Below are 25,298 nucleotides of genomic sequence, written 5' to 3'. Positions count from 1 at the left end.
TTCCATCCTCCAATTTTTTTTTCTTTTTTCTTTTTTATTAAAATATTTTGGATAGTTTATTAATTAATTTAAATTTTTTTTGGGGTTGGTAGCCGGTAGTTGGTCTACAAAAATACAAGATTATTAATTATCAAAAAAATATATTTATAACCCTATAGATAGCAATCGGTTATCTAACATAATTTTTATCAATTTTGTCTTATTCTTGAATTTAAAAAAAAATTCTTTAAAATGATAAATCATGGGAAAATGATGTAAATATTTTTATTTGGGTATAAATAAATTTTATTTTTAAAAATTTTGATATTTAAAGTACAAGTTTACATAATGGGACAATGATAGTGTGTAATGAATGTATATAATTCTCTCAAATATTTGAAAAATATAAATATTTAATAGTGGGTAAGAAATTAAAAAGTTATTTTTATATTTATTAGAAAAAGAGAATAAAATGAAAATAAGAAAAATATTATTTTTTAAAAGAATTGTATTTTGATTAAAATGAAAATTTTAGTTAGACAATATTTATTCAAATATTTAAATAACAGCAATTATTAAAAAAAATAAAAAAATTTGAATGATACCCTGGCGTGGACATATCCAAAACGAAAAGCCCTGGAGTTTTCCACTGACATGATTATGATTCCGGGAATCTTTTTAGAAATGGAAACGGAGGAAAAAGACACAGAAAATGGACGAATCCCATTTCCTGGTAAAATATTTTTATTATTATTTTGAATTTTTGCTCTTTTGCATTCAGGCGTGAAGTATACTTAATGGTAGAAATGGCTGTCTTTTCAGAAAAAAAAAAAAAAATTAAAGTGAAAAAGAAGCAAAGGAAAAAAGATGTTTGTTTGGATGTAGTCGGTCAAGAATTTTTCTTTCTTTTTTATTTTAATTTTCAATTTCTCAATTCCCAAAGCCGCGAACCCATTTCCCCTCATTTTCAAACATCTTCCAGCTGTAGTCCAACTATTCACCAGTAATAAAATCTCCAAAATTCCCGAGAAATTTCTTAGAAAAGTAAAAAATTTGAATACTGAGAAAGTGGGTCCGATTTTCTTCTGAAATAAATAATAAAGAATCAAGATATCCATTGAAAGCCAATCAAAAAAAGCATGGCTCTGTATTTTCCACTTCCTCTCCGTTCTGGGTCCTGCGACTTCTCAGCTTATTCGAGTAAAAAAGGTTTGAATTTATTTATTTTCCTCAATTTCCATGCTTTTCCTGTTATGAGTCACTGATATTTATGGGTTTTGAGGTTATGGGTCAAGAACCGGGAAATGTGGAAAAAAGCAACGTGTTGTCTTCTGCAAGAATGAGAACAAGGAAGAAGAAAAAACAAGGTAGTTTCATATGCGATATTGCCCCCTTTCTTTTTTTCTTTTTTCTTTTTTCTTTTTTCTTCTTTTTTACGAATTCAATTTTGGATTTTTGGTATTAGTTTTGGGATTAAAGAACAACATGGAGGTGGAAGAAGGGAGGTTGTGCTACAGATGGTGTTCAGTACAATTTCCCTTCAGGCAATTGTTCCTAACGCACTGGCCGATACTGGTAATTTGGAATTCAGCAAGAAGGAATTGTAACTTGCTTTCAGTTTCCATTTGGGTTTTCAATTTGGAATTGTTTGTTTATCCTTTTTCAGAGGTGCCAGAGGATTTCAAGGTTTACTCAGATGAGGTCAACAAGTTCAAAATACAGATTCCCCAAGGTGAGCAATTCAGAGTTCTTATGCCAAAAACTGAATTGGGCAGTAATTCCATAGAAGAGATAAATCAATGAAAAAAAAAAAAAAAGGGGGTGGGGTTGGGGCAATGATGTGAATAGTTATTGGGGAATTTGAATTATGGAGAAGATGATTGAATTAGAATATGGGTTTGATGCAGATTGGCAGGTGGGTTCAGGAGAACCAAGTGGATTTAAATCAGTGACAGCATTCTACCCAGAAGAAGCTTCTGGTTCAAATGGTATTCACAGGGTTTCTTCCTGGTGGATCCATCTCTTCATTACTTAGATTCAAATAGTTTTAAAATTTGGTTAATGGGTTGCTGCCTTCAGCAGTCAGCGTAGTTATCACTGGGCTTGGCGCGGATTTTACCAGACTCGAGTCTTTTGGCAAAGTTGATGCTTTTGCAGAGAATCTGGTTGGCTATTTATCTTATGCTCTCTTTCAACGGGAACCTCTCATTTACCGTATTTGCTAATTTTCGTGGGTTCTAATTTGTTGCGTAACAGGTAAATGGATTGGATAGAAGCTGGCAAAGGCCCCCTGGTATTGCTGCAAAACTCATTGACTGCAGAGCTGCTAATGGTAATCCCGGGGCTATTTACTAATTGTTCTTCAAAACAATTTTCTGTTTTTTAAAACAAAAAGTTGTTTCCTTGAAAACTTGTGATAGAAAACAGTTTGTTTTGAAAATATAAGATTGCTGAGAAACAATCGAAAAAATGAAGAAGGTTTGGAAAACTTTTGCATTGTACACAGCAGAAGTTGAGAAAAAATGAACAGGCCCTACTTTACTTTTATAGGCACTTACAATTTCTGGTACATTTTATGTATTAGGTTAATTTGTTTAAACAACGTATCAGGGTTTTATTACATTGAGTATTGGCTTCAGAATCCTGGGGAAAGTCGTAGACATTTATTTTCAGCTGTTGGGATGGCAAACAACGGTTGGTACAACAGGCTTTATACTGTGACCGGACAGGTAGGCCTGGCTACAAGCTTTCATCTTCTACTTGTTCTGGTTTTTGGATTTCATATAACCAGCCTGCAGTTCCATCCACATGTTTTTTACATTTTGATGCAGTATTTGGAAGAAGAATCAGAAAAATTCAGTTCTAAAATTGAGAAGGTGAGCTAATTATGACCTACAATTCTTGGAGGCCAAGCATTTTCTTCTCATTTAGTTTGCAGGCACAGTTTGTTACCTGAATAGGAAAATTTTCAGGATTTATTCGAAAACTGTTATTAAAAACATATTTTTATTATTTAGAATAGAAAATAAAATCAAGTTGAGTAGATTTGAAAATTAATTCTAAATACATGTTAGAACAAATCTCAGATGTTTTTAGGAGTTGTGTAGAGTATCTTGAGAAATAATTAAAAATATGAAAAATTCTTCGAGATCAATTACATTATAGATAAATGCCCGGTATCTCCATCCAAAAGAATGTTTTTTTTGTTCTAGTGCTCAAAACAGAATTTGTTTTTGAAAGTTATTTTCAAAAACCATGTTTTGAGAACATTGTCACAAGATCTTCCTTTTGTGGCTAGATGCTGATGTGAATGAAACCTGCCTGCAAGATGCTTTACACTGCTGATGATAAGGCCATGGAAGTGGCATCAGAATCATACACTTGTATTCTTATTTTGTACTGAAGAAGTATCTCTTTAACTTGGCAGGTTGTTGCATCCTTCAGGTTTATTTGAAGAAAAATTTGCATGTTCAGGATATAAACTGAGGCTGAAGATTACTGGTTCAGCAACTCTGTGGATTTCACAATGCACACGAATTGGCATTGTGCAAAAAGATGAGATGATTTATATACTCAGATTGCATCAGGTGTCTTTTGTTGTAAAATTGTAAGGAAGGGGAAGGGAAATTATCTCTATGCTACCATTGAAAATTTTTTCCACACCTTTGCAGTTGCTTCACATTCATTTGCAGAATTGATGGATGAGTCTTTTGGCAAAAAAAAATACTAATTCCTTACATGAATATCTTTCTGGGATATCCAGGAAAAAAGGATCAATCTGTTCTAACATTCTCGCCCCCCATCAATTCTCCAGTTTTTGGTGCAGCAGCTTTTTGAAACAGAAGGGTGAGCTGATCAACAAAGAGTAGGTTCTTCATTTGTTGGAGCTGTTGCCACTCTTTCTCCATATGCAATTCAAACTCCTCAAAATGAACAATCTTATCCCGAATCTCCTTCATCTGCAAAAGTTTTTGGGTGTTCCCCAACACGACAATTAATGAATGGCAAATAGCATCTCGTTCCTCTTTTTGGCATAGATATTGATGACCTGTAATTTTACAAATTTTACCCACCTGCACTTCAGTAATGCCAGAAATTGCTCTCTCCACATCCAGCTCTTCCCTCTCGAGCAGTGACTTTGCATCTACATAAGCTCCTTCCAACACATTTGAGGTGGTGTTGCCATTGGATTCCACATTAGGGTCTGCATAGGAAATAAACCATTATTCGGCTAAAAAAAGAGTCTCAGAAATAAAGCAACCCCAGTTTCATAGATGTTTACAGATGTTAGGGTAGTATCCTTTTATAAGGAAGCAATCTCAAAAATTTCAGAACCCAACCTAGTTTTTAAAAATCAATTGTCACCAACAATGTTGATTTGATTGGCTTCCAATGACATTATCTTGGGCTTTGATTAATCACAATACAAGGACAACTCACTACCAATAACAAGCCTTGCTACCCATTACATCTCCATGAGTAAATCCAAAATGCTCGGGGGAAGTCCATAAGAAGTGATCTGTACCTTGTATTCTTGCACCATTAGCAAAAGATCCAAGACCCTCTTTCATTTTTCTAGGATCCACATCTGACAAAGATGCAACAGCTGCTCGAGCAGCAGCTTCTGCAACCTCTACACCCACCAAAGCCGACAAGAATGCAGCCTGAGAAAAGTTTGATTTAGTGCGTATCATATGAAAATTTTCAGTTGAAAACAGAGCAGAAGCAGCAACAATCATCCCACAATGGTCAAAGAACTAATCATAGTAAATCTGGTAAACTATGGCAAAACCAAAGGGATGCCTCAAGTTTTAAACCTCACATTAACACAACTCATACAGACATCATGATTGTACACAACAAACTTCAAAACAAGGAGAGTTTAAGACAGATAAAGAATTTAAAAAATAAAGTAGGTAATAAAAGACAATAATACAACTCATACACACGTCATGATTGTACATAAGTAACTTCAAAACAAGGAGTTCAAGACAAAGATAAGGAATTTCCAAAACAAAGAAAGTAATAAAAGACAAGAATCGCTGCTGTGGTGATTGGTCCATGCCATGTTTTACTTTTAGGGAGAGAGGAGTTTTGCTAGTTTTAACCACTACTTCATACAATTTATATAATTTAAATGCCGTTAAGTAATAACCCAGAACTTAATCCACTCCATGAACCGCTAGGCTGTAAACAATGCTTAAGATGGGTTAAGCTCTCTCCAATAGATTTGCATCTAGAAGTTAAAGGAGTTATTGGTTCCAGAGTCAACCTCGTGCTTCCATAAATAAATCCCACAATCAACCAAAAATGGAAGTCTACCTGAGCCATAATTGGGTTGCTTGCATCAGAAAGTGGCGTGAGTCGCATTTTTTTACTTGCGGAAGAAGTGCCAATATTTTCCTGTCCAAATCCAGCATCACTCTGGTCCTTCGCTTGAGAAAACTTGTTATCAACATCCCCAGAGCTTGTATGTCCAAGATATTGCTCCCCAAAAGAAAGCTTGATAAAATGAGTAACACATTCTTTCTCATTTCTACCACCAACATGCTCCGCAACCTTCTTCCAGTCATCACCATAATGCAAGACAGCTTCTAAAAGGTGCAAAGTTTCTTTGTCAGTCCAACCTGCTTTTGTGTCTTCACTGATTTCAACTCGCCTAAAATCTGAAGAATTGACCCCAACCCGATAATTGCCACGAACATAGCACCGTGCACAGAGAGTCAAGTCAAACTGTGCCACAACAAAGAAAATTTTAAAAAATAAAGAACGGTTCTAATTCTATTCATGTCACTCCATAAACTGCCTAGCACAGTAGCAAATTAAATTATACAAGGAATGTCTGCTAAGGAGTAACCCCAGTTAGTAATATAACAGATATTCACATAACATACTATTTGAACCGTAATTCTAATCACAAAAATTTATCAAGGCCTTCTTTCTTATTGTCTATTCTTTAATTGGTTAACTCATAAAGCAAAATGTTCAACCAAATAGTGGCCAGTAGATGCTTTGTTTTGACTCATCCTTTCAACATCAGTTCTCATGAACACCACAACCTGTGGTTTAACACCTTTCCCTTCTAACTTAATTTCAGAGCAATGGAGGTTCACCCTTCCTGTTTTATATAAGCTTCCCCACACATGGCAATTTTTTTAGTTTAGAATTAAGGTCATACTTTGATTCCATAAGACAACATAAGCCAGCAGGAAAGGCAGTGGACGACAGAAGAATTGATTCCACCATTGCAATTCTTCCACGGCGAGATTGTATATCAAATACTTTGTTAGCAGTGGTATTTTCAGTCTACAAAGAGGAATGCATAGTCGTAATTAAAAACCCTATGATTACCTTATCACAGGCAAAACAAGCAATGCTGCAGAGGGATTTGCAGCCGCTGCACCATCTCCTCTTAGGAATAGATTCAACAGCACCTCCTCCAGCATCCCCGGTATGCGAAGACGCCCCACCGGACTTGTTATCCTTCTCTTCCCATTTCAACGGCTGTTTCAAGGCAGAACCGGAGTAATTAATCAAACCCCAAGCCTCCAGAAAATCAAAAACCCTGCGAATGGATCCCACATCTCCAACAAGAATTTTCCGAACATCCGTAAACGTGAGCTTCCTCGAAGGGTTTTGTCTGAAGGACAGGATTATCGAATTACGGTAATACTTGTAAACCCTAGGGTTCTTGGACGGGGACCGAGCGTCGAAGAACTCAGGAAGGAACCGAACCTCGCATTCGTGGACATTGTTCCACGAAAACCACCCTAAGATTAGAGTCAGCGAGGATAAAATTTCAATTAGAGAGGGAAATCCACAATTTACAACCTAACGGAACCTTGTGGCATAGAAAAAAAAAAAAAAGACAGATGGTTCTTACTGGAATAGCTGGGGATGTTGATGGTCTCCGGTTCAGAAGCACGGGGAACAATCCCAACTGAAGGGGAAGCGGAGGCGGCGACCGGAATCTCAGACTTGACGGTTGGAATGATGGAGGAAGAGGAATCAGGTTGTTGGGTTAGGGTTTCAGTGGATGCTCCGATAGGGTCTTTGATCGGCGACTGTGCCGCCATTTACAGCATCGGAGGGGGGTTAAAAATCTTTTCAAAACAAGATGGAAATTATTCACCTTTTGGCTTTTGTTGATGAAAGAGGAGATGAAGTTTACCAGCCAAACGAGGGAGGGAGAAGGTTTTTATTTTTACTTCATAAATTATTTCCGATCTTTGTTTTGCAGCGTTTTGATTTATAAGCATCTCCTCGTTGTCGAAGAAATTTTGAAAACTTTTCTTCTAATTGTTATTTAAAACATTTAAAAATTCTTAGATGGTGAAATAATTTCAAAACTTTTCCAATTATATTAGAAAACAAACAAAAATTTAGATGAAATGCACCTCCATGGACCAATGATTCGTAATTAATATGTACATTAAAAACAACATCAATATTTCAAATGTTTAGATAAAAAGAGATTAGGCATGAATGTTGAATTGAAGATTCGACTTTATTTTTCAATGAATTCAAGGATTTTTTTTTCTTTTTTTTATAATTTCCTTTTAACCCTTAAAAAATAAAAAATACTAAAAAAATTATAAATACTTTTCAGAATTACCATCAAATAAACACTTCTCAAAATTACTTTCAAACGCACTCTAAGCTATTGTCTTTGATACACAGGAAATAAAAACGGGAATAAAAATTAAGAATAAAAATTTCACAGTAACATGAATCAAAATTCCTATAAGAGAGTTTTGATTTTTATGGCAACAAGAATTCTTTATTTAAATTTCAATTTCAATTCCTAATAAATAATCCAAACATGATAATCTTTATTCTCTATTCCAGAATTTCCAACAGGCCTGGGAAATAATATTTTACAAACGGAGCCAACCATGACAGGGAAAACTCACTCAGTTCCCATTCCATTCCAAATATAACAAATCAAAAAATAGTGAAAAATGATATATGGCAATTTTCTATTTTCCAACTCTGATATATTTTTTTTTCTTTTTTGCGGACCAGCAAGAAAAAAATAATTTCCCCCCTCGCAGGAACTTGGCCCTACTGAATGCACCAAAAAATGTTAATTGAAAAATTTCTGAGCTTGCCTTTTCTCATTTGAGGCTGGGCTTAGAAACGGGGACACAGGGTACAAAAGAAACTTTAGTACACACAGCAAGATTCTTTCTTTTCGCTAAAATATAGTAAGAGACCTGGAGCTTTTCCCATGCAATATGAGTCAGGGCTCTCAAAATCATCCCAAACTACAGAGTTGAGCTTTTTTCAATAAAACCCCAACTACTAATATGCACAAAGAAAATAACATCATTTAGGATACAATGCAGAATGCACCAACACACCAACACCAGAGACTATCTATACACCCCAAATGCTGGGACTAGACTATAAAAGAATCATATCTTGATTCTAACATGCTGATCTTTTTCCCTTTTTTTTTCTTAAAAAAAAAAAAAAAAAGTTTTATTCCTACTTGGTTGCCAGAAACCGATTCCAGCTTCCATTAGTCCATCATGCTGCCAGTAATTTGAGCACTGACAGTATATGAGGGTTTAGATACACTAGGGTAAAGGAAGAGCAACCCGCAACTTCCATGGTTCCTTCTCCGCCATCAGGAGCGACTCAGACATCCGACTTCTCTGGTGAGCATGACTATGTATGACCTGCAAAATATAAAGTTAAGTTCATCCAAATCTGCTGCAGAAATTAAATAGAAGAAATTAATGAGTCAAAAGTTTTTGGGTGTTAACCTTTATAATCTCAAAACCAGAACTGGGCTGGCTGGAAGCAAATGAATCTGAAACCAGCCCAGCATAGCAACATTGAGTCAAAGACCTTGTGAATTTGACCTATTTCCCAACACTGCTACCTATACTCCCTTGGAACAGCTCTCAGGGCGACAATCTTTTTGGCTATTTTTTCAAAAATCTCCACATTCATGTGGGAGGTATGGAACAAGACTAGGAGAAGATGAGTTATTCATGGTAAAGGCCTATACCTATTTTGATGAACCACCAGCTCCTACTGGACATGTGCATGATAAGAGTGTTTGTGTTCTTTTTTTGTGGGGGGAGAGGGGTTGGGTGTGTTTGCATGTGGCCATGGTGTTCATCCTCCTCTTTTTGGTCCTCAATATACATCCTTGCCTTCTGCAATTTTTTCGTTTTTTTTTTTCAATCAGAATCTGCAATTTCCATCCTCATCCCTGATTTTGTGACCTCCATCCCTCAGAACTACAGTTTCATCCTTCTCATAACTTACCACAGCCAGAATAAGTTGTCATCAGTTCACAACCACACTATGCCTGTAGAAAATTTTAGGAAAGCTTGCCTTGCGATATTGCATTGTTTTGATGGTGCATTCCTGAGTATAATGAAGTACAATAACAGCCGCTAGTACAGTGCAAACTGTGAGGGCTCTACACAAAAATTCCTAAACTCAAATTCTTAACATTTTCCAATGATTAATCCAGCCTAACTAGAGGTGGATAAATCAAGAAATAAAATCAGAGGAAAAGAGAGAAGTGGAGAGTAAACATAGAATCAGAAATTCTCTTTTCCATGAGTGGCCATTGCTAGCCAGTGAACTCCTCTTCCCCAACAAACCACAGCCCATAGACCAATATTTGGTTACATGCTAAAACATTTAAAACATAGAGGATTGCAAGGCTAGAAGCAGTGTAGGGTTTAAAGACTTTGCAGAAAAGGATGCATGGCAAGGTTTCTAAACTTAAAAACTTCTACTCATTTTGGGTACCAACTTCGACTCTGCAAGGCTCTTCCCAAGGGACCACATCACTAGATGCTGGAGCTTCACCAAACAGGTCTTTCGTCACATCTTTTTGCAACTAAAGATTTATGATGCTGATTTTAAGACTTGTCTAACCACAAAAGTTGGTTTAATATGGTACCAGACCATCAAAAGTGGTCACAGAAAAATCTAAGGCACCAGTGAATTGATCTTTAGGCCTGATCTCCAACATGTGCCTATTGGGAATTATTGGCTTGATCCTAAAGATCTCTATGGTAACATAGGTCAGTTCATTCTCTGTCACTGAAGTTTAACAAACTGAATGTTAAAAGTTGCATTCATGTGTAGAATAGAAATGAATTGTACCTCTAGAATGCGAAATGGATAATTTGCAAGGCTAGATCTGAAGCCCGCCACTCAAGTAGCAGTACAGCTGCTCTTAGTCCTGCTGCAATCTAAGGATACCTAGGGGAAAAACAACACCACCATAATTTACCACCATGATGTAAAACTGATGGCAATGATAAAAATAACACACTATTCAACCCCAAGATTGAGCAGTGGACCATACCTTGATCAACCCCTCACCCAGTTGTTTGGTCAGGACCGCTACCTTGAATGAACTGAGGAGAATGAGCAGGAACTATAAACTGTGGTTGTGCTGGAACAGGTGCGGCTATACCTAATAAAGCAAAGGCAGTTGCTTAGTTAGGTCTTCATATGCACTCCTAAGATAAGATGTTTATCAAGGAAAAAATTCATTCAATATTTTCCTGTTTCCTTTCTATATTTCATCCAATACCATGTATATCAGTCGTGCTAAAATTGTGTCCGAATCTCAAAAAATGCCCAATCATGAGTTGACATGTATAAATGATAACAATGACAATAACAATAAAAACTATATGTAAATATAGAAACATATAAAGCAGTAACGAGACATACAAATATATTCACAGCTTCTTTCCATTGAAATTTTATGTAAATGAAACAGATGGATCAGGAAAATATTTTGGATTGTAACCATCAGGAAAAGGAGGACCAAGAAAACTGAGAGTTTCCAGAAAGCTCATGAGAAAGAACTGAAATAACCAGAATCATAATGAACACCATCATATAAACTTCTGTTTCATGGAAAAAAAAAGTATCACACCATCATATATTTTTTTTTCTTGCATACTCTTTCTAAATAAAAAGCATGTTGCTTTTCAATTATAGTTTCTTGCAGCATTTAGTGAATAGACAAAGTGGCATTAGAGGCCATGTGCTAATGTGAATACAAACATTTCCCACATGCAGAGGTAAAACAATATGACCACAGGAATCAAACCTATGTGATAACTGTGGTTTCACATGAACCCCCACCAGACAACACAGCTGATGGACCAACTCTCAGATCATGTAAGGCATGCAGTAAGCTTTTGATCACACAAAATACAGAAAGAAGCCATGAATTGAAAAACGTGGATTGGACTAGTCATGTGTTAACTATTGACATTAAAAATGACAATAGCTTGAACAACGCACCAAAAAAAAGAAGTTGCTAAAAGAAAATATTGCCTGTAGGATAGGGTGCCTGAATTGTTGGAATAGGCGATGTTGATATGGCATTGACACTGGACCCACCAAATTGCATGAACTGATGACCTGGCATTGCATAACCCTGTACCGTTGTATAACCATGACTGCTGGGAAGAGTCTGACCCAATTGTCCATAAGGATAAATAGCTGTATTAACCGTCCCAGGCACCCCATATATCTGAAGGTATTGCTGGCCTGGATAAGGATTGTAAACACCCTATAGAAAGATGACAAAACACAAACATATGTACCAAGTCAGTATTGCAGGAATAATACAATATTCCTACACTCTTCTACCCCAACAAAGTATGAACTTTTACAGTTATTTTACCTGTGGATAGACATATTCAGGTCCATATGCTGCATATCTGCAGAGATAGAAAAACCATCACATCTTTTGAGAAACATAGCTCCAGAACAGGATTTTCAGATGCACAAATCCAGTATGTTGATGCATGTTTGATGCATGATATTGTATGTTAAACAACAAAAGTCACAATCAATCACTACGATGTAGGGACCAGGGTTTCCTTCACTAAGCTAGAGGCTAACATGTCACTCAACTATATCATGTTGTGCATTTAATAGTATGATAACCTAATAATACATCCCATGAGATTCCTTTATTTTCTTTTTCCCCTTTCCTTTTTCATATCAGACTACACGATCATTGTTCTTGCCTGTCCAAGGGCAAACATTGAGCTGGGGCACATATCCTCCGCAACTACCACTTTTTGCATTCCTGCAATTACCAATCACACCTCGTCACATCACTGTACAGTCTGCACCACGAACTAAACTAACCCTGAATTATAGGGAATGACCAAACTTTCTTTGAACTACTGAACAGTCCTATAGGACATCACATGTTGTGATTGGTATATGCAAGAATTGTCCAAAACACAAGGACACAAGGTTATGAATAAGAAAAGCAGCTGCAGAAGAAATATACCCTATTGAACTGTATGGCCACCAAGATTCAATTCTGTCAAAGCCCATGGTTGCCTGATGAACAGTATGGGTTGATGATATATGCAACATATGTGGAGGAAATATGGCTAATAATCCTAAGGATGTTACCTAATCTTCTTGACATAAATGTTAGAGCATGTGTGTGCCCATGCACACAGACAACAGCTTGCAAGCATGCCAGTGTAGAACATACTTGCAAAGACAAAAACTCACCCATATGAAGGGTACATAAATCCTTGCTGGTAACTGTAAGAAACTGGTTGCTGGTAGCCAAAATTTCCAACATAGCTTCCCCGGGTGGCTGGCACACTTCCAAGGTAAGGGGTGACTGGTCTCAAACGTCCTATAAGTAGAACACATAAGAATATCAAATGACTGGAAGACTCACTAATGAAGTTCAAAATAATAACAAAAAAAATATTATTATTATTCAATTTGCAATATAATCATCTCTGAAACACAAACTCATAAAAATAGTACAAGCAAGAATGGAAAGAAAAGTTTATACTCTGAGCTAGTGCTGTGTGGGGCATCAAAAAAACAAAAGAAAGAAATAAGCCTAATGTATACATGGGGAAGAACATAAGAACAACAAGCTCCATGCCCCAAGCTCAGTAGATCAACCTTGGCCTGCTCCAAAACAAGGCATGCATGGAGCCCACTGGGGGGCACAATCCTCTTACCACCCTGGGGGTCTACGGTCCAACAGACAAATAGCACCTGACAAACGTATATTACTCGTACATTTAGAATATTGAGAAAGATAAGATAGATACCATAAGACATAGATGGTCGGGGTCGTCCAAGTGAAGCCAAATTACAATTAGCCCGTCTACCATCAATAATTGGAGCTGGATCCAGGCAGGCTCTCCTTGCAGATTCGGGATCCCGGAAAGTCACCTAACCCCTCCATACAAAATACCAAGGAAACAAAGTCACTCTACAGTCAGGAAGATACCCCTATACATTGGTAATAGAGTCTACCCTGATACAGTGGATCATGCAAATAATGTACAAAGCACCCTTAGATTAAACTAAGATTGATCAAATGCAAATGAATAACAACTGAATTTTAAAAGTTGATCCTATATTCGAAATATTGGGATCACATGGAAGATCATGGAGATTACATTTGAGTGCAATAAATTAATCATTGTCCAGATGAAAACAGTGGAATTTGATGATAAACACGATTGAAACCAATAAATACTCACAAAACCATAACCCTTCGATCGGCCAGTGTTCTTATCGGTGATGACAACGGCCTCAAGGATCTCACCGAACTGCTCAAAGTATCGGCGCATAGTCTCGCTCTGAGTCTCCCACGCCAATCCTCCCACAAACACCTTGGTGTACGTAGTATCTCCAAAAGGGGAATTCAAGAATTGAAACCCGGAACTCGAACTGGACCCAGAACTCGGACCCGGAATCGGCTGATACGCCATGAATTCCCAACAAAAAGAAATAAAAACACCACCCAAAAAAAAGAACCCGATTCAAACCCAAAAAAGGCAGAAAAAAAAGACGAAGAAGATTCTGCTAAAAGACGGACCAGATTGGATTACGATAACGATCAAGTGATGCTACAGTCTATGCAATAAACACCTGGCTTCATCTTAACAACCAAAACCAAAACCCTAGAAAAACCCTAACTAATAACGATCCAATGAATTCTTGAAATTTGGCAATACAGCCCCCCTAATTAGAATTGACACCCGACACTAGTACCCCTAACAACCATACCAAACCCCGAAAAAGAAAAGCAGCGAAAAGTTTGAAAAAAGAAACCCTAGAAATAAAGGACAGAAGACGAAGGTCGGTGGTGGAATTGGATATGAAAATATACAGGGTGTTTCAAGAATCTAGGGCTATGGGTACTGATTTCAAAGGCAAAAAGGAGGGCCCTTTCTATTTTTCCCTTGTTCAAGAGCAAGGGAAAATGGGAAGAGAGCCATGATTTACACTGAAGCAGAAGCGAGGCAAAGCCCCAAGCAGAAAAAAGGAAAGAAAAAAAAAAGAAAAAAAGAAAGAAAAAGTGGGTACATGCTTTGGGTTTCGAGGCTTCTCAAACAAAGCTTACAGCTTGGAAGAGGGCGGTTGTGGGTCCCACTTCTCTCTCCCCACCCTAATCTCTTCCCTAATTACTAATTATCATCATCCTCTTCGTTTTAGCTTTTTTCATGAATTTGGAAAACAGTTTTCAGTTTTTTTAAAAAAATAGAAAATAATTTTTTATAGTTTAAAAACACATTTGAGAAACTTTTAATTTAAACAAGTTTTAAAAAGTTTGTTTCTAATATTTTCTTCTTTTTTTTATATTGGGTATTGTACAATATATTTTGGAAACTTTTAGTTAGTAAAATATGTAAAATATATATATATTTAAAATTTAAATTTCTCAACAAAATATTGTTCCTAAAAACAATCAAGAGGTGAAATATGTTTTTAAAAATAATTAAAATGATAATACTATTAAAATAATTTATTAATTTTAAGTCTATTTAAAAATTTTATTTTTTATTTACTTGTACATTTTCTTTTTTTCTTTTTTATATTTTTCTTAAATTTGTCGGGAATCAAACATAACCCTTATTTATAATTAGAGATAAAATTAGGGTTTAAGAGATGTTGATTGTGGGGTTAAAGTGTGGGAAAATTTCAGTTGGGATATTGCATAATTTTTCGAAGAAAGAGTGAGTTTGTGTGTTGGAATTATGGATAAAGTTGATGGAGGTCTTCACATGACCAAACTTATTTTCCTTTGTTAGGAAAGGGACCCTCACACTGGATGATGGAGGTTGTGACATGAATCATTGTTTTCTTTCATTAAAGGGGTAGGTATGTATTTCACAAATTTAAAAATAAAAAATAAAAAAATAAAATATTATTTTATTTTATTTTTTATCTATTGTTTTAAGTCCAAGTTCAATTATCAATGGTCTCCAACTCCAATCCTACTTTAAAAGCTTTAGATGCATGCAAGTGGTCTCCCAAACAGTAAAAGTCAAAAAATTCCATGTCTCCATTTTCAAACCTTGCAATCAGAGTCAGTGGAGAAAATAATAACCAACAAAAATGAAAATTAAAAAATAAATTATGAGCAAATGCTCATAATATCATGTATTTTTTTTAGAAATAATTTTCATAATTTTAAATTTTTAATTCAACAAAAATCTATTTCATGTGTCAAGAAAATAAATATTTTAAAATTAAAATAATCATATGAAGAATATTTATTATTTATAGGAATGTTTTTAAAGTTACTCAGGCTGTTTTAACAGTATTATAAAAATGGATGGGGAAAAAACAAAAGGGTCACCTTCAGTAAGCATCAATGGGCATGCATCTAAGTTGAAGCCAGTGGCTAGGGTTTGGGTACAATGGGGACCTATTACACCTGTACTGGGCCACACTTTCACTGCTGCACCACTCCAATTAATGGGACCACATTCTAACTAGGGTTTTTTCCTTCCTTTTTCTTGTGGTTCAAAAGAAAACTGCGTGGGAAAGAAACCCTTTGAAATGTGTCAAGCAAAAGCAAAAACCACCAACAAAAGATCCTAATACTATCAGTTTGGACTCTGAATAGATGTAATTTTGTTTGAAATTTAAAGTATCATTCAGTCAAAATACTTGAAAATAAGTGTATATCCGATAATGTTTTTTTAAAACAGTTTTCGTTTTAAAACACTCTCAAAAGCAAAATTTTGTATTTTATTCGAGAACAACTTTCTTGACGTATTATCCAGAATGCTCAAAAATTGTCTAATAATTTTCCATGTTTTCGATTATTTCTTAGAATGGGTTTAATTTTATTAACCTTTTCTCAGATTTTGTTAAATACACAGTCAATCCAATGGTTTGAAATTTCATCAAACATCTCATATTTTTTTTGTTTGTTATTTTTACTTACCTCATTTCTCAGTCAAAATAAGAGAAATATTTTCATAAAATTTCAAATCAACGAAACCATGTATTTTTTTATTTTTTATTTTTTGTTTTCTATCCTAAAAAGCAGAACAAGGCCTGAGACTTTTAACTAAAAAAACATTTAATATAATTGAAAATCATTGCCTTTGGGAAAATGTTTTATCAAGAACATCAATGGGAAAAAGATTAAAAATTGCAGAGCAACCACCTAATGTGGACATGTTTTGAAAATGTTTCAGTAGGGCCCTCTGGGATATCATATCAGCCATAATAATTTCAGAACCTTCTCTATCAGCTAAATTTGTTGGCTAGTTGTTCAGCCAAGAAGCCATTCTCTTGATAGTTTCTAGCTGCAGCCATAATAGTCACTTTCAGTGGCCTAACACTTCCATCCCAGCCACTGCAACTTCTTTGAACTTAATTTACCTCATCTTCAATGTAACTGCAAGCACAGACACCATTTTCTCACTAGTATCCTTCATGATTCTAAGGGAAGGCTTTTAGTCAAATGGAATTGACCTTACCTTTTGGGGAATTGTTGTTAGGATACATACTCTTCAACTTCTCTGCCAAAGCTTGTGCTTGGACTGAGTGTGATTAGCATATATATCTTCCTACTGCATCAGGGTTCTTGTATGCCAACAGAATCACTTCAGCCACATCGCACACTGCACACATCAACAAAAGGTTCACTACCATCTGTATATAGAAACCAAAGAAAACAAATAGAGAAGCTACCAACAATAAGATGTTCAGATAGCTATCCCAGGACTCAATTTCCATAACAGATCATAGACAACGATCCATCCATTAGCCTGCCTCATTGCAATGTTTTGATTTTGTTTGTAGTACACCCCCGCTAGGTATTAAACAGACACAAATGTATGTGAACATAGCTTACTGAAATAAATGAAGGCCAAAAAATGGGCATAAACTGTCCTGTTGGGCCAATAGCATCTGCCTCGTCCACGTTGGATCAAGTCCCATCACCCTTTTTTCTTCTAAAGTTACAGAACAAAAATGATTGACTTTACAGACTATTCCTAGATTTTCAAGTAATGTGAGTTTATAGGAAGAGAGGAAGATACATGCACCAGATTTTCCCAAGAACAAGTCCAGTTGTTTATATGACATAACTGTGATCAGGTTATGACAAGTAGCGGATGCCTAAAAGAGATGGCATTAGTTTGAGAAAGAACCTTTCATAAATGTTAGGCTGCAGCCATTCATTGTGGATTGCAACATTGGCCCGAAAACAAAGGATGGACAAACTGTTGCAATGTTGAGCTCGCTTTTCTTTGCATCCTCCAATGATTGACTGTCTGCTATTGTTTTGCAAGGTAACAATAATTCTGCAGTTCATACCAAATAGTCGCTTAGTGTAATATTAACTTTAACACAACATACTTGAAGAAAAAAATGTGAATAAACATACGTTATTTGTAAAATTAAGTGCATTTATGTGTTGTATTGAATGAAAAATAAGAGGGTACAATTTCAAAAACAGAAGCAACAAATATGATATATTGTGAACGGAGTTGGTACATGTGAATGGTTACCTTGGTTGCCTTGCAAAATTCAAGGTCAGACCAACATTCTTCATCCATGGGCAGACTTTTAGGCCAGTTGGGAACTTGGGTTGAGCGTGACAGCACCAGCAGATGACAGACCACAACTTTCTTCACTTTGGCCCTCTCACATTCCTTCGGGAGATTATGTGTGCCTGTTATATCTGGTTCAATCAGTTCAAAGTGGGTAAAATTCTGCAACACATAAGACCCCATAGGAAAAATAAAGAATGGAAACTGAATGATGGTTGATTTAGTGATTTGGGGAAATAAATAAATGAATGAATGAATGAACAATGGGAAAAGTAAAATTATGTCAAGGAAATAAATAGAAGATAATTTAAGGGAGTATGAAACAATTCACATTGTTGTTTCCAAGGAGAAACTAGAATCTTTTCTTTTATCTTGTATTCATAAATCTTATCAGAAGGTTAGATACTGGGCCAATGGGGACTGGACTGACAACATGGAAAACCCCAGAGCATCCAGCAAAGGCAGCACAAAGGCCTTCATAGTCCAGCAAATCTGTCTTAAACAGTTGAAGATTCTCAGAAGCCTTCTCAATTTCTTCAGACGGCTGTTCTTTGCATCACCTGAAAAGAGAGTTTCAATGGGAATAGAAGGAAGATTTTCAGAAAAAACTGCACATTTTTTGCCAATAAAATCAGTAATCAAAATAGGAATCGCTCTGAAGTGATAAAATTGTTGGGAAGATATTTAAAAAAAACAGAAATGAGGGGGAAAACAGAGGATCTTACATGGGTCTCTGACTGTTTCAATAGGGTAAATTTATGAGCCATGAATAGCCTCCTGCACCAGTCACACACACTCTTTCCTTCTCTCCATTCTCTTCCATCTTCCTCAGAAGCACACAAAACCCAGTTGGCTTTGAGATTTGATCAGTGGCTGTGTCATATAAACTAGTGTCGTTTGCACTTTCTCAGCAGAAGAGTCGAAATTCCATGTCATGCTCATGAAAAATAGCAGCCAAGGAAGAAAATGAGGCACGCGATTCTAACTGAATGGGCACACAAATGACAAAACCAAATAAAAACAAAGCATGGAGCTCTTAAGCTAAAATGACTATTTTTTTACCTGTTTGGATTGGTATCATTGGGTTTTTTTCATCCATATGCTAGATAGGCTGTTGATTCATGATGTGTCCCTGTCCCCTCTGATATCAAGGCAAAAGGGGACCTCATTTCTGAGGACGGCAACTATTCTACTTCAACCAAGCAGATTTTTTTCCTTCCATATGAGTGCACTTCTCATCATCTTGTTTAACAAAAAATAAATTTGGTTTTTACGAAGTTTAAGCTAAACTGAAATTTAAGTAGTGTAGGGTAGAAAGACGAACCCATATCAGTCCCATAAATACCTAGCTTTTGGGATAAAAGGGCTAAATTGGGTTTGGATTCCATAACCATGTAGTCTGATTCAACAAATAGTGCAACATCAGTGACTTACAGTCAGAATATCAATTTCACTTTAAAAAAAGAGTCATAATATCAATAAGATACACAGCAGAATAGTGGTATCTATGATCCAGAACTGCAATATCAAGGGGAATCCTAGGCAGGAATACTTGGGAATCATCATAATTGCCTGAACCAAACAGGATACTGTCAGTTAATCCAAGATGCCAGCCTCTTTGTAGCTTTTGATCGAGTCAACTAGGGTTTCTTCCAGTGGCCTGTAATTCCATCCCAATCTCTGCAGTTTCTCTGAGCTCAGGTTCTCTGTTTCCTCTCCCTCTGTAAAACTGCCAACACAAAATCAACCTAAATGAGTGTCCTGCTTAAAAAGGAGGACAACACATTTTAAGATACTTATCAAGGGAATCTGAGTAATAGTTAAGGTATTCCACATGGGTGAGATACAGAACTAAAATTTGGAATAGGATGGTAGTAAACATCTTTTCAATGCCCAATCACCACCACTGAAAAAAGGGCAAACAAAATCATGATGGGATAAGAAACTAACTTCTTTGGATAATTGTAATAGGGGTAAATGCTCCTTAAATTCTCCACCAAATCCTGCATCTTGATCATGTGTGCTGTGCATATGTATCTTCCTTCAGCTTCGGGCTGCTCATAAGCAAGAAGCAGAGCTTCAGCTACATCACGTGCGTCTACTATCATACGATGCTTGTTTTCCAGTGACTCATATCCTTCTGCATGCTCAGATGAGAGGTAATACCATTCACAAATGAGAAAGCAATAGCTTCAATGAACCATGTTTAAGAGGAAAAGCCTATACCAGAATGTGTTGTAACCTTAATAAGAGTTGAAACCGTGAAAAATTTACTTATCAAAAGAGTGGCACAGACAAGTCTCCCTCAAACAGAAATCAGAATACCCCAGAGAAGTGGACAGTTCCTAAATTAGGGGATATTTACTGGGAATTTTGCATTCATGCTACATCCCATCTGTCTTAACTTTCATGTGACAACAACATAGAGTCTAAAAAATATTTTTACATAAACTTTGGAATACCCTTGCTTTACTAGGTCCATCATTAGTACATTAGGTAAAGTACAAGTAGTGTTACCTTTCAAAAGTTTAATGAGGACCAAACTACTTGCATTGATTGTGGACTGCAGGATTGGCCCTAGAACGAGGGTAGGGCAAACTCTCACAACATCAAGCCCACTTTTTTTGGCATACTCAAAGGCCTCGGTTTCTGCTTCTGTTTTAGAAAGACAATACCAATTCTGGCAGAGACACCCAGTGTCAATGTAGAAACCTTTTGCAGAAGCAGTGCTTTCAAATTGCTTATTAAGTAATTTTCAGTTGGCTACCTCAGTTGTTCGGCAATATTCTTTGTCAGACCAGCAAGTCTCATCCTTCACTTTACCCTTGGGCCACCTAGGATTCCTCATGACAGCAGATCCAGAGGACACAACAACAACCCGTTTAACTTTTGCTTCAGTACATGCCTTCAGTACATTAAGTGTGCCCTTCACAGCAGGCTCCATTAGTTCTACCTGCAAAAGCACTATTTGAAAATGAAAGCAAAATGAAAGAATTAAGTGTATGCATACGTAGTGGACTTATAGCAACCATATAAGGTCAGCATTCTTCAATTGCATTGGTTATTTTCTTAAAGAATTATCTTGGATGGGACCCATTGGAAAATGCCATCAACTCTTGGGTGCGGATGTACCATGTACAAATTGAGCGTTGTGTATTGTACAAGTTTCACAGAGAATGAAATCACTATGAGTAAGTAATTCCATTGAACAAGTTTCAGAGTGAAGTATGCTTGCCTCAGGATTTGGTACTACAGTGGTAGGGGGGACGGGACTGGCGACATGAAACACTCCATCGCATCCTGCAATGGCAGAACAAAGCGTGTTGTACTCCAGCAAGTCTGCCTTAAAGAGTTTCAGGTTCCCAGATGCCTTCTCAAGTTTCTTCAAATGAGAGTACTTTCCATCACCTGCAAGATATTTTCACCAAATTTACGAGAATCCCTTTAAAGGGTTTTGAACTAACAAATAAAAATCTTCTTGACAGGAACATATCTTTTTCAAATATAAGATTTGTTCTATCTTCATATCATTATGGTGCATCTGGTTGTCCTATAGGAATTGAATCACCTAGTTATATTTTCCAAAGTGTTTCAAATGAGTTGTTTTATTCTTGGTGTGATTGTATATAAGTCTAGTATGATGCAAGTTATATTATAAGGACATGTTCTAAGTATGTGAAGCATCTGTTTTTAAATGTAAAACAACAAAGTTTTGAGTATATGTTTTGACCTGCCTTTTGACATGCCTATTGGTTGATCAGGCATGTAGCAAGAGGCATGTAAAACAAGACAATCAAATAACAACTAACTAATGAACCTCAGACACTCAGAATCTGATCACTTGTTGAATGGACACGAGCGAAGTACCCATGTCAGGCACTCAATGTTAGTAATAAACCTTAATTTCACCTAAGAAATAAAATGGGTAAGTTAAAATGATGATCAGGCTATTGAATTGTGTTAGGGAAGACAACTTTTGACATGACCCAGAAAATTGTCTCAAAAATGATACGAAATTAACAGGTTTGGGTTAAGCTTAATTGTGTCTTTGTTGACCCACTTAACCCATTTTGACACATTTAATCTATCATAATGTCTTGACACGATTATGATTTGATCCATGTATGACTCACCTATTCACATAGTTATAGATTTTAAGATTTTTTTAATAAGACTCCTATTCATAAATTATACTGATCATATTATATTATATTTTCAATAAATCATTTTGAAAAATAAGTTAATTTACAATTCATGCCAATTTAAAGTCTTCAATGATTTAAACAAGTCGCAAAACAACATTCAAAACAAACATTTGATAAACTCAAAGGAGGCACATAATCTACAACAAAAGATACCAATTGCTTTGCTCCTCTTTTGGCTAACCCAGCTGCCAACTGATTAGTTAAGTGAGGAACCCATCGAATGGAGTATCCTAACTCTATAAAGACATTGAATATTTGGTGCAGCCGCCTATAAAGTCTCCATGAACCTCTTTCCTTTTTAGCCAACCATGAGATAACAACAAAATCCCCTTCCACCATAAATTAGACAAGCCCAAAGTGCTACAACCTCAGCCTCAATAGTAAAACCATCACTTGCAAGTTTAGAGTATGTTGTAATTACTTAACCTCGATGATCTCTAATTAGATCACCAATTCCAAGTTTCCACATCTATCAAAGTTCAATTTAACGCTCCTTCAATTGTCGTTGACCATACTTGTGAGGTCTTTCTAACCAACCTCCTTGACTTGCATACAAGCCGTCAATCTAACAATATAAGGCTCAAGGGGGTGCTTCATGTTTGTTTATGTTAATTTAATATACCCCAACCCAACTTAATTAAGCTTATTCATTAAATAGGTTACATAGGTCATTTCATGTTACAACAGGTTACGTTCAGGTTAAGCTAAATTACAATTCATGTAAATTTAAAGTCTTCTATGAGTTAAACGAGTCATAATCATGTTAGTGGATCATAATTGTGTTCAAGTTAAAGTCAACTCAATTCAACCTTCATTAAATAGGTTACACAGGTCATGTCATGTTACCACAGGTTGTGTTCAAGTTGAATAAATTTTATGATTTTTTTCCTTGACGTGACTCGACCCAATTGCCACCCCTATTATGTCCTAAGTTCTGGTGAATAAATGAACCTCACACCTAGACACAAGGGAAAGTCCAACACTTGTACATTGATCCATACAATACAATTGCAATTTACAACCTATGAGGTTAAATTTCGGATCTCAGGGCCTGATATAGTTTGAATTCTTCTTCAATGAATAAAAACTTCATCAGAACCCAAGTGCCAACAGCATACAAGTTGACTTATCACATTAATGCAGTGATCTACAGAAAAAGGTGGCAAAGTAATAAAGGGTAAATGGGTTGTCCTATTATATTAACAAGTAAGAGGTGAAACATAATCAACTTGAATTCTGGACAGTTATTCGACATCTTAATCTCAGTGAAACACTGGATTTGTTACCTCACCTCTTCTTTTCATAAAAGCATACCAATTGAAGCAAAGGGTTTCTTCAAACAAGGAGCTGGGTCAACTATTCAATCAAATAATATTGAGCATCCCATCTCTTCTTGAGAAACGAATGTGCTATTTCTTTGCAAAATGTATAACGTGTAGCCCTCTGTTTCTGGTCATGGAATATATGAATAAATCAAAGAATGGATTTTTATTTTTTTCAGGAATGTTGTTTCTTGACAATCTCTGATCTCTAGTGGGCCTTTTAGTAGGATTCGGGATGAAGCTCTGACCATCTGTAGGCCAACTTGTGGTCCACGATGAGATAGGTTGATATCCAAGAAAAAGGTGGGATTAATTCATAGTACTTCAGCTACTAATCCAGGAAAAGGGGTTGTCTTATTTTCACCAATCTCTATGGTTGGCGCACACATACCCACGTGACATTTAGTCAAACAACTGATGGGGGAATTCTGGAATAAAGCCAAAATAGTCATAATCATAAAGAGTAGAAACAACTTCACAATTGCAAATAGAAAACTAGAAATTTCCCAGAGATGGAAGAACAATGAGACCAGATTCAAAAGCACATCACAAGTAGCTCATCAAATGATCTAAATACCGCCCGAATCAACTGACACGAATATTACCCAGAAGAGACAAACCAAAAGAATTAGATTAACAATATCGATTTTCCCAGAATATCAAAACAAAGAACAAGACTGAAAAAAAGAGAAGGTTACTGGGTTCTCTAACGGTTCCATGGACGATGTAGCCCTTGGAGAGAAGAAGCTTGACGACCCATGAAGCAACGTACCCTCCTGCGCCTGTTACACACACTTTGCCCTTCTCCGCCATTATCAAATCACTCCACACCTTCTCTTCCTCCTTCTCACCTCTCCAATCCCTTTTCTTCCTGTGATGGCGACGTGGGCTATATGCCGCAAAATTTGAAATACAATGACAAGCTGGTTTAAGCATACAGCCATAGCCGACTCTCTTCTAGAATCCATGTCCAGGACACCAGGTCGAGAGCCAAAGCTACTGTTTATATTACTATTTTTATCTTAAAATATATATGAAATTCTAATTATTTTTATTTAAATATATTAAATTTTGATTTTATACCGACCAGATGCCTTTCATTTATATTTTAATCATGTTTAATGAATGGATATGGTTGTCATTTATCTCCCTTCAATGGATATGGTTATCATTCTCTCCCCATTATCATCATCATCCTTATCGATTCAAATGTTTTCATAATAAATTATTATGGTTGTTTGAAAATTGTATCATAAAAATTATTTTATTAAAAAAAATTAAATCAAGATAAACTCAAGGTGCTTTTTTATTATCACAAAAAACAATTAAAAATAATATGAATAATACTCAACTTCTCGTTTATGTACCAGTTCCTAATTTATATAGAGAATTAACGGAAAAAAAACGATTTTTTTTTAATGTCCAAATTCTCAAACAAAATTTGATAATAATTCTCAAAAGAGTTTAAGAAGAAAATTTCTTAGAAAATTTAAATATGAAAGACATTTAAAGCATCCTATACTTACCTGCAAAAGTTTTCAAACATTTTGTTTTTAACATATATTAGATGGTAACAAAATAAATATTTTTATTAATTATCATATGAAGAATTGTTTTTGTTCTTGGAATGTTTTTCAAGTTACCTACACTTTTAACAATACTGCATAAATGGATGGGGAAAAACAAAAGGGTCACCCTTCCGACGTGCACCTAAGTTGAAGTCAATGGCTAAATTTTTGGTACAAGGGAACTCAATACTTGTTCTAGGTAGGGGTGCAACTTGGACGGGTTGGTCCAATCTAACTTGAACCAACCCCGATGTTTGAGCCAGTTTTAACAAACATTTTTAATTTGGATTTAACTCAATTCAATGTTTGAACAACCAAACCTAACATGAAATGATTTAATGCTTTTATAATATTTATATCATATATAAT

The 25,298-nt window shown here is 35.9% G+C and overlaps 4 protein-coding genes across 6 annotated transcripts; 1 reads left to right on the top strand and 3 right to left on the bottom strand.

The window, feature by feature from the left end:
• The first annotated feature begins 970 nt into the window (after positions 1-970).
• On the top strand, positions 971-3,658 carry LOC100263326 (psbP domain-containing protein 3, chloroplastic). The gene is made up of 10 exons (XM_002273296.5): positions 971-1,188; positions 1,262-1,346; positions 1,445-1,554; positions 1,646-1,711; positions 1,887-1,967; positions 2,062-2,144; positions 2,236-2,311; positions 2,590-2,708; positions 2,811-2,855; positions 3,407-3,658. The coding sequence occupies exons 1-10, from the start codon at positions 1,119-1,121 to the stop codon at positions 3,431-3,433; spliced, it is 762 nt and encodes a 253-aa protein (XP_002273332.1). The 5' UTR covers positions 971-1,118; the 3' UTR covers positions 3,434-3,658.
• Positions 3,598-7,799, bottom strand: LOC100258194 (SWI/SNF complex subunit SWI3B). Of its 2 annotated transcripts, XM_002275415.4 has the most exons (6): positions 6,863-7,799; positions 6,331-6,749; positions 5,302-5,712; positions 4,505-4,643; positions 4,053-4,183; positions 3,598-3,938 (listed from the first exon to the last, which is right to left on the bottom strand). In XM_002275415.4, exons 1-6 carry the CDS (start codon positions 7,053-7,055, stop codon positions 3,753-3,755), a joined length of 1,479 nt encoding a protein of 492 aa, XP_002275451.1. In that variant the 5' UTR covers positions 7,056-7,799; the 3' UTR covers positions 3,598-3,752. The 2 variants fall into 2 exon arrangements, with proteins under 2 accessions (XP_002275451.1, XP_059590278.1); XM_059734295.1 differs by having other exon boundaries at positions 3,598-4,183.
• LOC100258188 (uncharacterized) lies at positions 7,792-14,402 on the bottom strand. Of its 2 annotated transcripts, XR_009464856.1 has the most exons (8): positions 13,518-14,402; positions 13,080-13,203; positions 12,517-12,646; positions 12,012-12,073; positions 11,663-11,699; positions 11,311-11,548; positions 10,322-10,432; positions 7,792-10,215 (listed from the first exon to the last, which is right to left on the bottom strand). XR_009464856.1 is itself a non-coding variant. In XM_059734296.1 (7 exons), the coding sequence occupies exons 1-6, from the start codon at positions 13,746-13,748 to the stop codon at positions 10,335-10,337; spliced, it is 858 nt and encodes a 285-aa protein (XP_059590279.1). In that variant the 5' UTR covers positions 13,749-14,389; the 3' UTR covers positions 7,792-10,215; positions 10,322-10,334. The 2 variants fall into 2 exon arrangements, 1 of the variants encoding a protein (XP_059590279.1); XM_059734296.1 differs by lacking the exon at positions 12,012-12,073 and having other exon boundaries at positions 13,518-14,389.
• Positions 14,403-16,343: 1,941 nt separating this feature from the next.
• On the bottom strand, positions 16,344-24,332 carry LOC100253060 (bifunctional dihydroflavonol 4-reductase/flavanone 4-reductase-like). The gene is made up of 11 exons (XM_010665716.3): positions 24,060-24,332; positions 21,070-21,242; positions 20,602-20,787; positions 20,352-20,514; positions 19,785-19,974; positions 18,560-19,563; positions 18,166-18,394; positions 17,793-17,956; positions 17,433-17,585; positions 16,758-16,901; positions 16,344-16,675 (listed from the first exon to the last, which is right to left on the bottom strand). Exons 1-6 carry the CDS (start codon positions 24,295-24,297, stop codon positions 19,431-19,433), a joined length of 1,083 nt encoding a protein of 360 aa, XP_010664018.1. The 5' UTR covers positions 24,298-24,332; the 3' UTR covers positions 16,344-16,675; positions 16,758-16,901; positions 17,433-17,585; positions 17,793-17,956; positions 18,166-18,394; positions 18,560-19,430.
• Between the last annotated feature and the right edge of the window lie 966 nt (positions 24,333-25,298).

This window comes from Vitis vinifera, chromosome 18 (genome assembly GCF_030704535.1).
Source record: "Vitis vinifera cultivar Pinot Noir 40024 chromosome 18, ASM3070453v1".
NCBI lineage: Eukaryota > Viridiplantae > Streptophyta > Magnoliopsida > Vitales > Vitaceae > Vitis > Vitis vinifera.
The sequence above is the reverse complement of the archived record's forward strand: the minus strand, read 5'-3'. Positions and strand labels throughout refer to the sequence as shown.

Coding starts and splice junctions, on each gene's coding strand:
- LOC100253060 (XM_010665716.3), bottom strand. CDS start 24,297: ATGCTTAAACCAGCTTGTCATTGTATTTCAAATTTTGCGGCATATAGC. Junction 21,243..24,059: donor TGGAACCGTTAGAGAACCCA/GTAACCTTCTCT, acceptor AATATCTTGCAG/GTGATGGAAAGTACTCTCAT. Junction 19,564..19,784: donor TATTACAATTATCCAAAGAA/GTTAGTTTCTTA, acceptor TTGTGTTGGCAG/TTTTACAGAGGGAGAGGAAA.
- LOC100263326 (XM_002273296.5), top strand. CDS start 1,119: ATGGCTCTGTATTTTCCACTTCCTCTCCGTTCTGGGTCCTGCGACTTC. Junction 1,189..1,261: donor AGCTTATTCGAGTAAAAAAG/GTTTGAATTTAT, acceptor ATGGGTTTTGAG/GTTATGGGTCAAGAACCGGG. Junction 1,968..2,061: donor AGAAGCTTCTGGTTCAAATG/GTATTCACAGGG, acceptor TGCCTTCAGCAG/TCAGCGTAGTTATCACTGGG.
- LOC100258188 (XM_059734296.1), bottom strand. CDS start 13,748: ATGGCGTATCAGCCGATTCCGGGTCCGAGTTCTGGGTCCAGTTCGAGT. Junction 13,204..13,517: donor GATCGAAGGGTTATGGTTTT/GTGAGTATTTAT, acceptor TGGAGGGGTTAG/GTGACTTTCCGGGATCCCGA. Junction 11,700..12,516: donor TTTATGTACCCTTCATATGG/GTGAGTTTTTGT, acceptor CTATCTCTGCAG/ATATGCAGCATATGGACCTG.
- LOC100258194 (XM_059734295.1), bottom strand. CDS start 7,055: ATGGCGGCACAGTCGCCGATCAAAGACCCTATCGGAGCATCCACTGAA. Junction 6,750..6,862: donor CAACATCCCCAGCTATTCCA/GTAAGAACCATC, acceptor CTCTAATCTTAG/GGTGGTTTTCGTGGAACAAT. Junction 4,184..4,504: donor TAATGGTGCAAGAATACAAG/GTACAGATCACT, acceptor TTTCCTATGCAG/ACCCTAATGTGGAATCCAAT.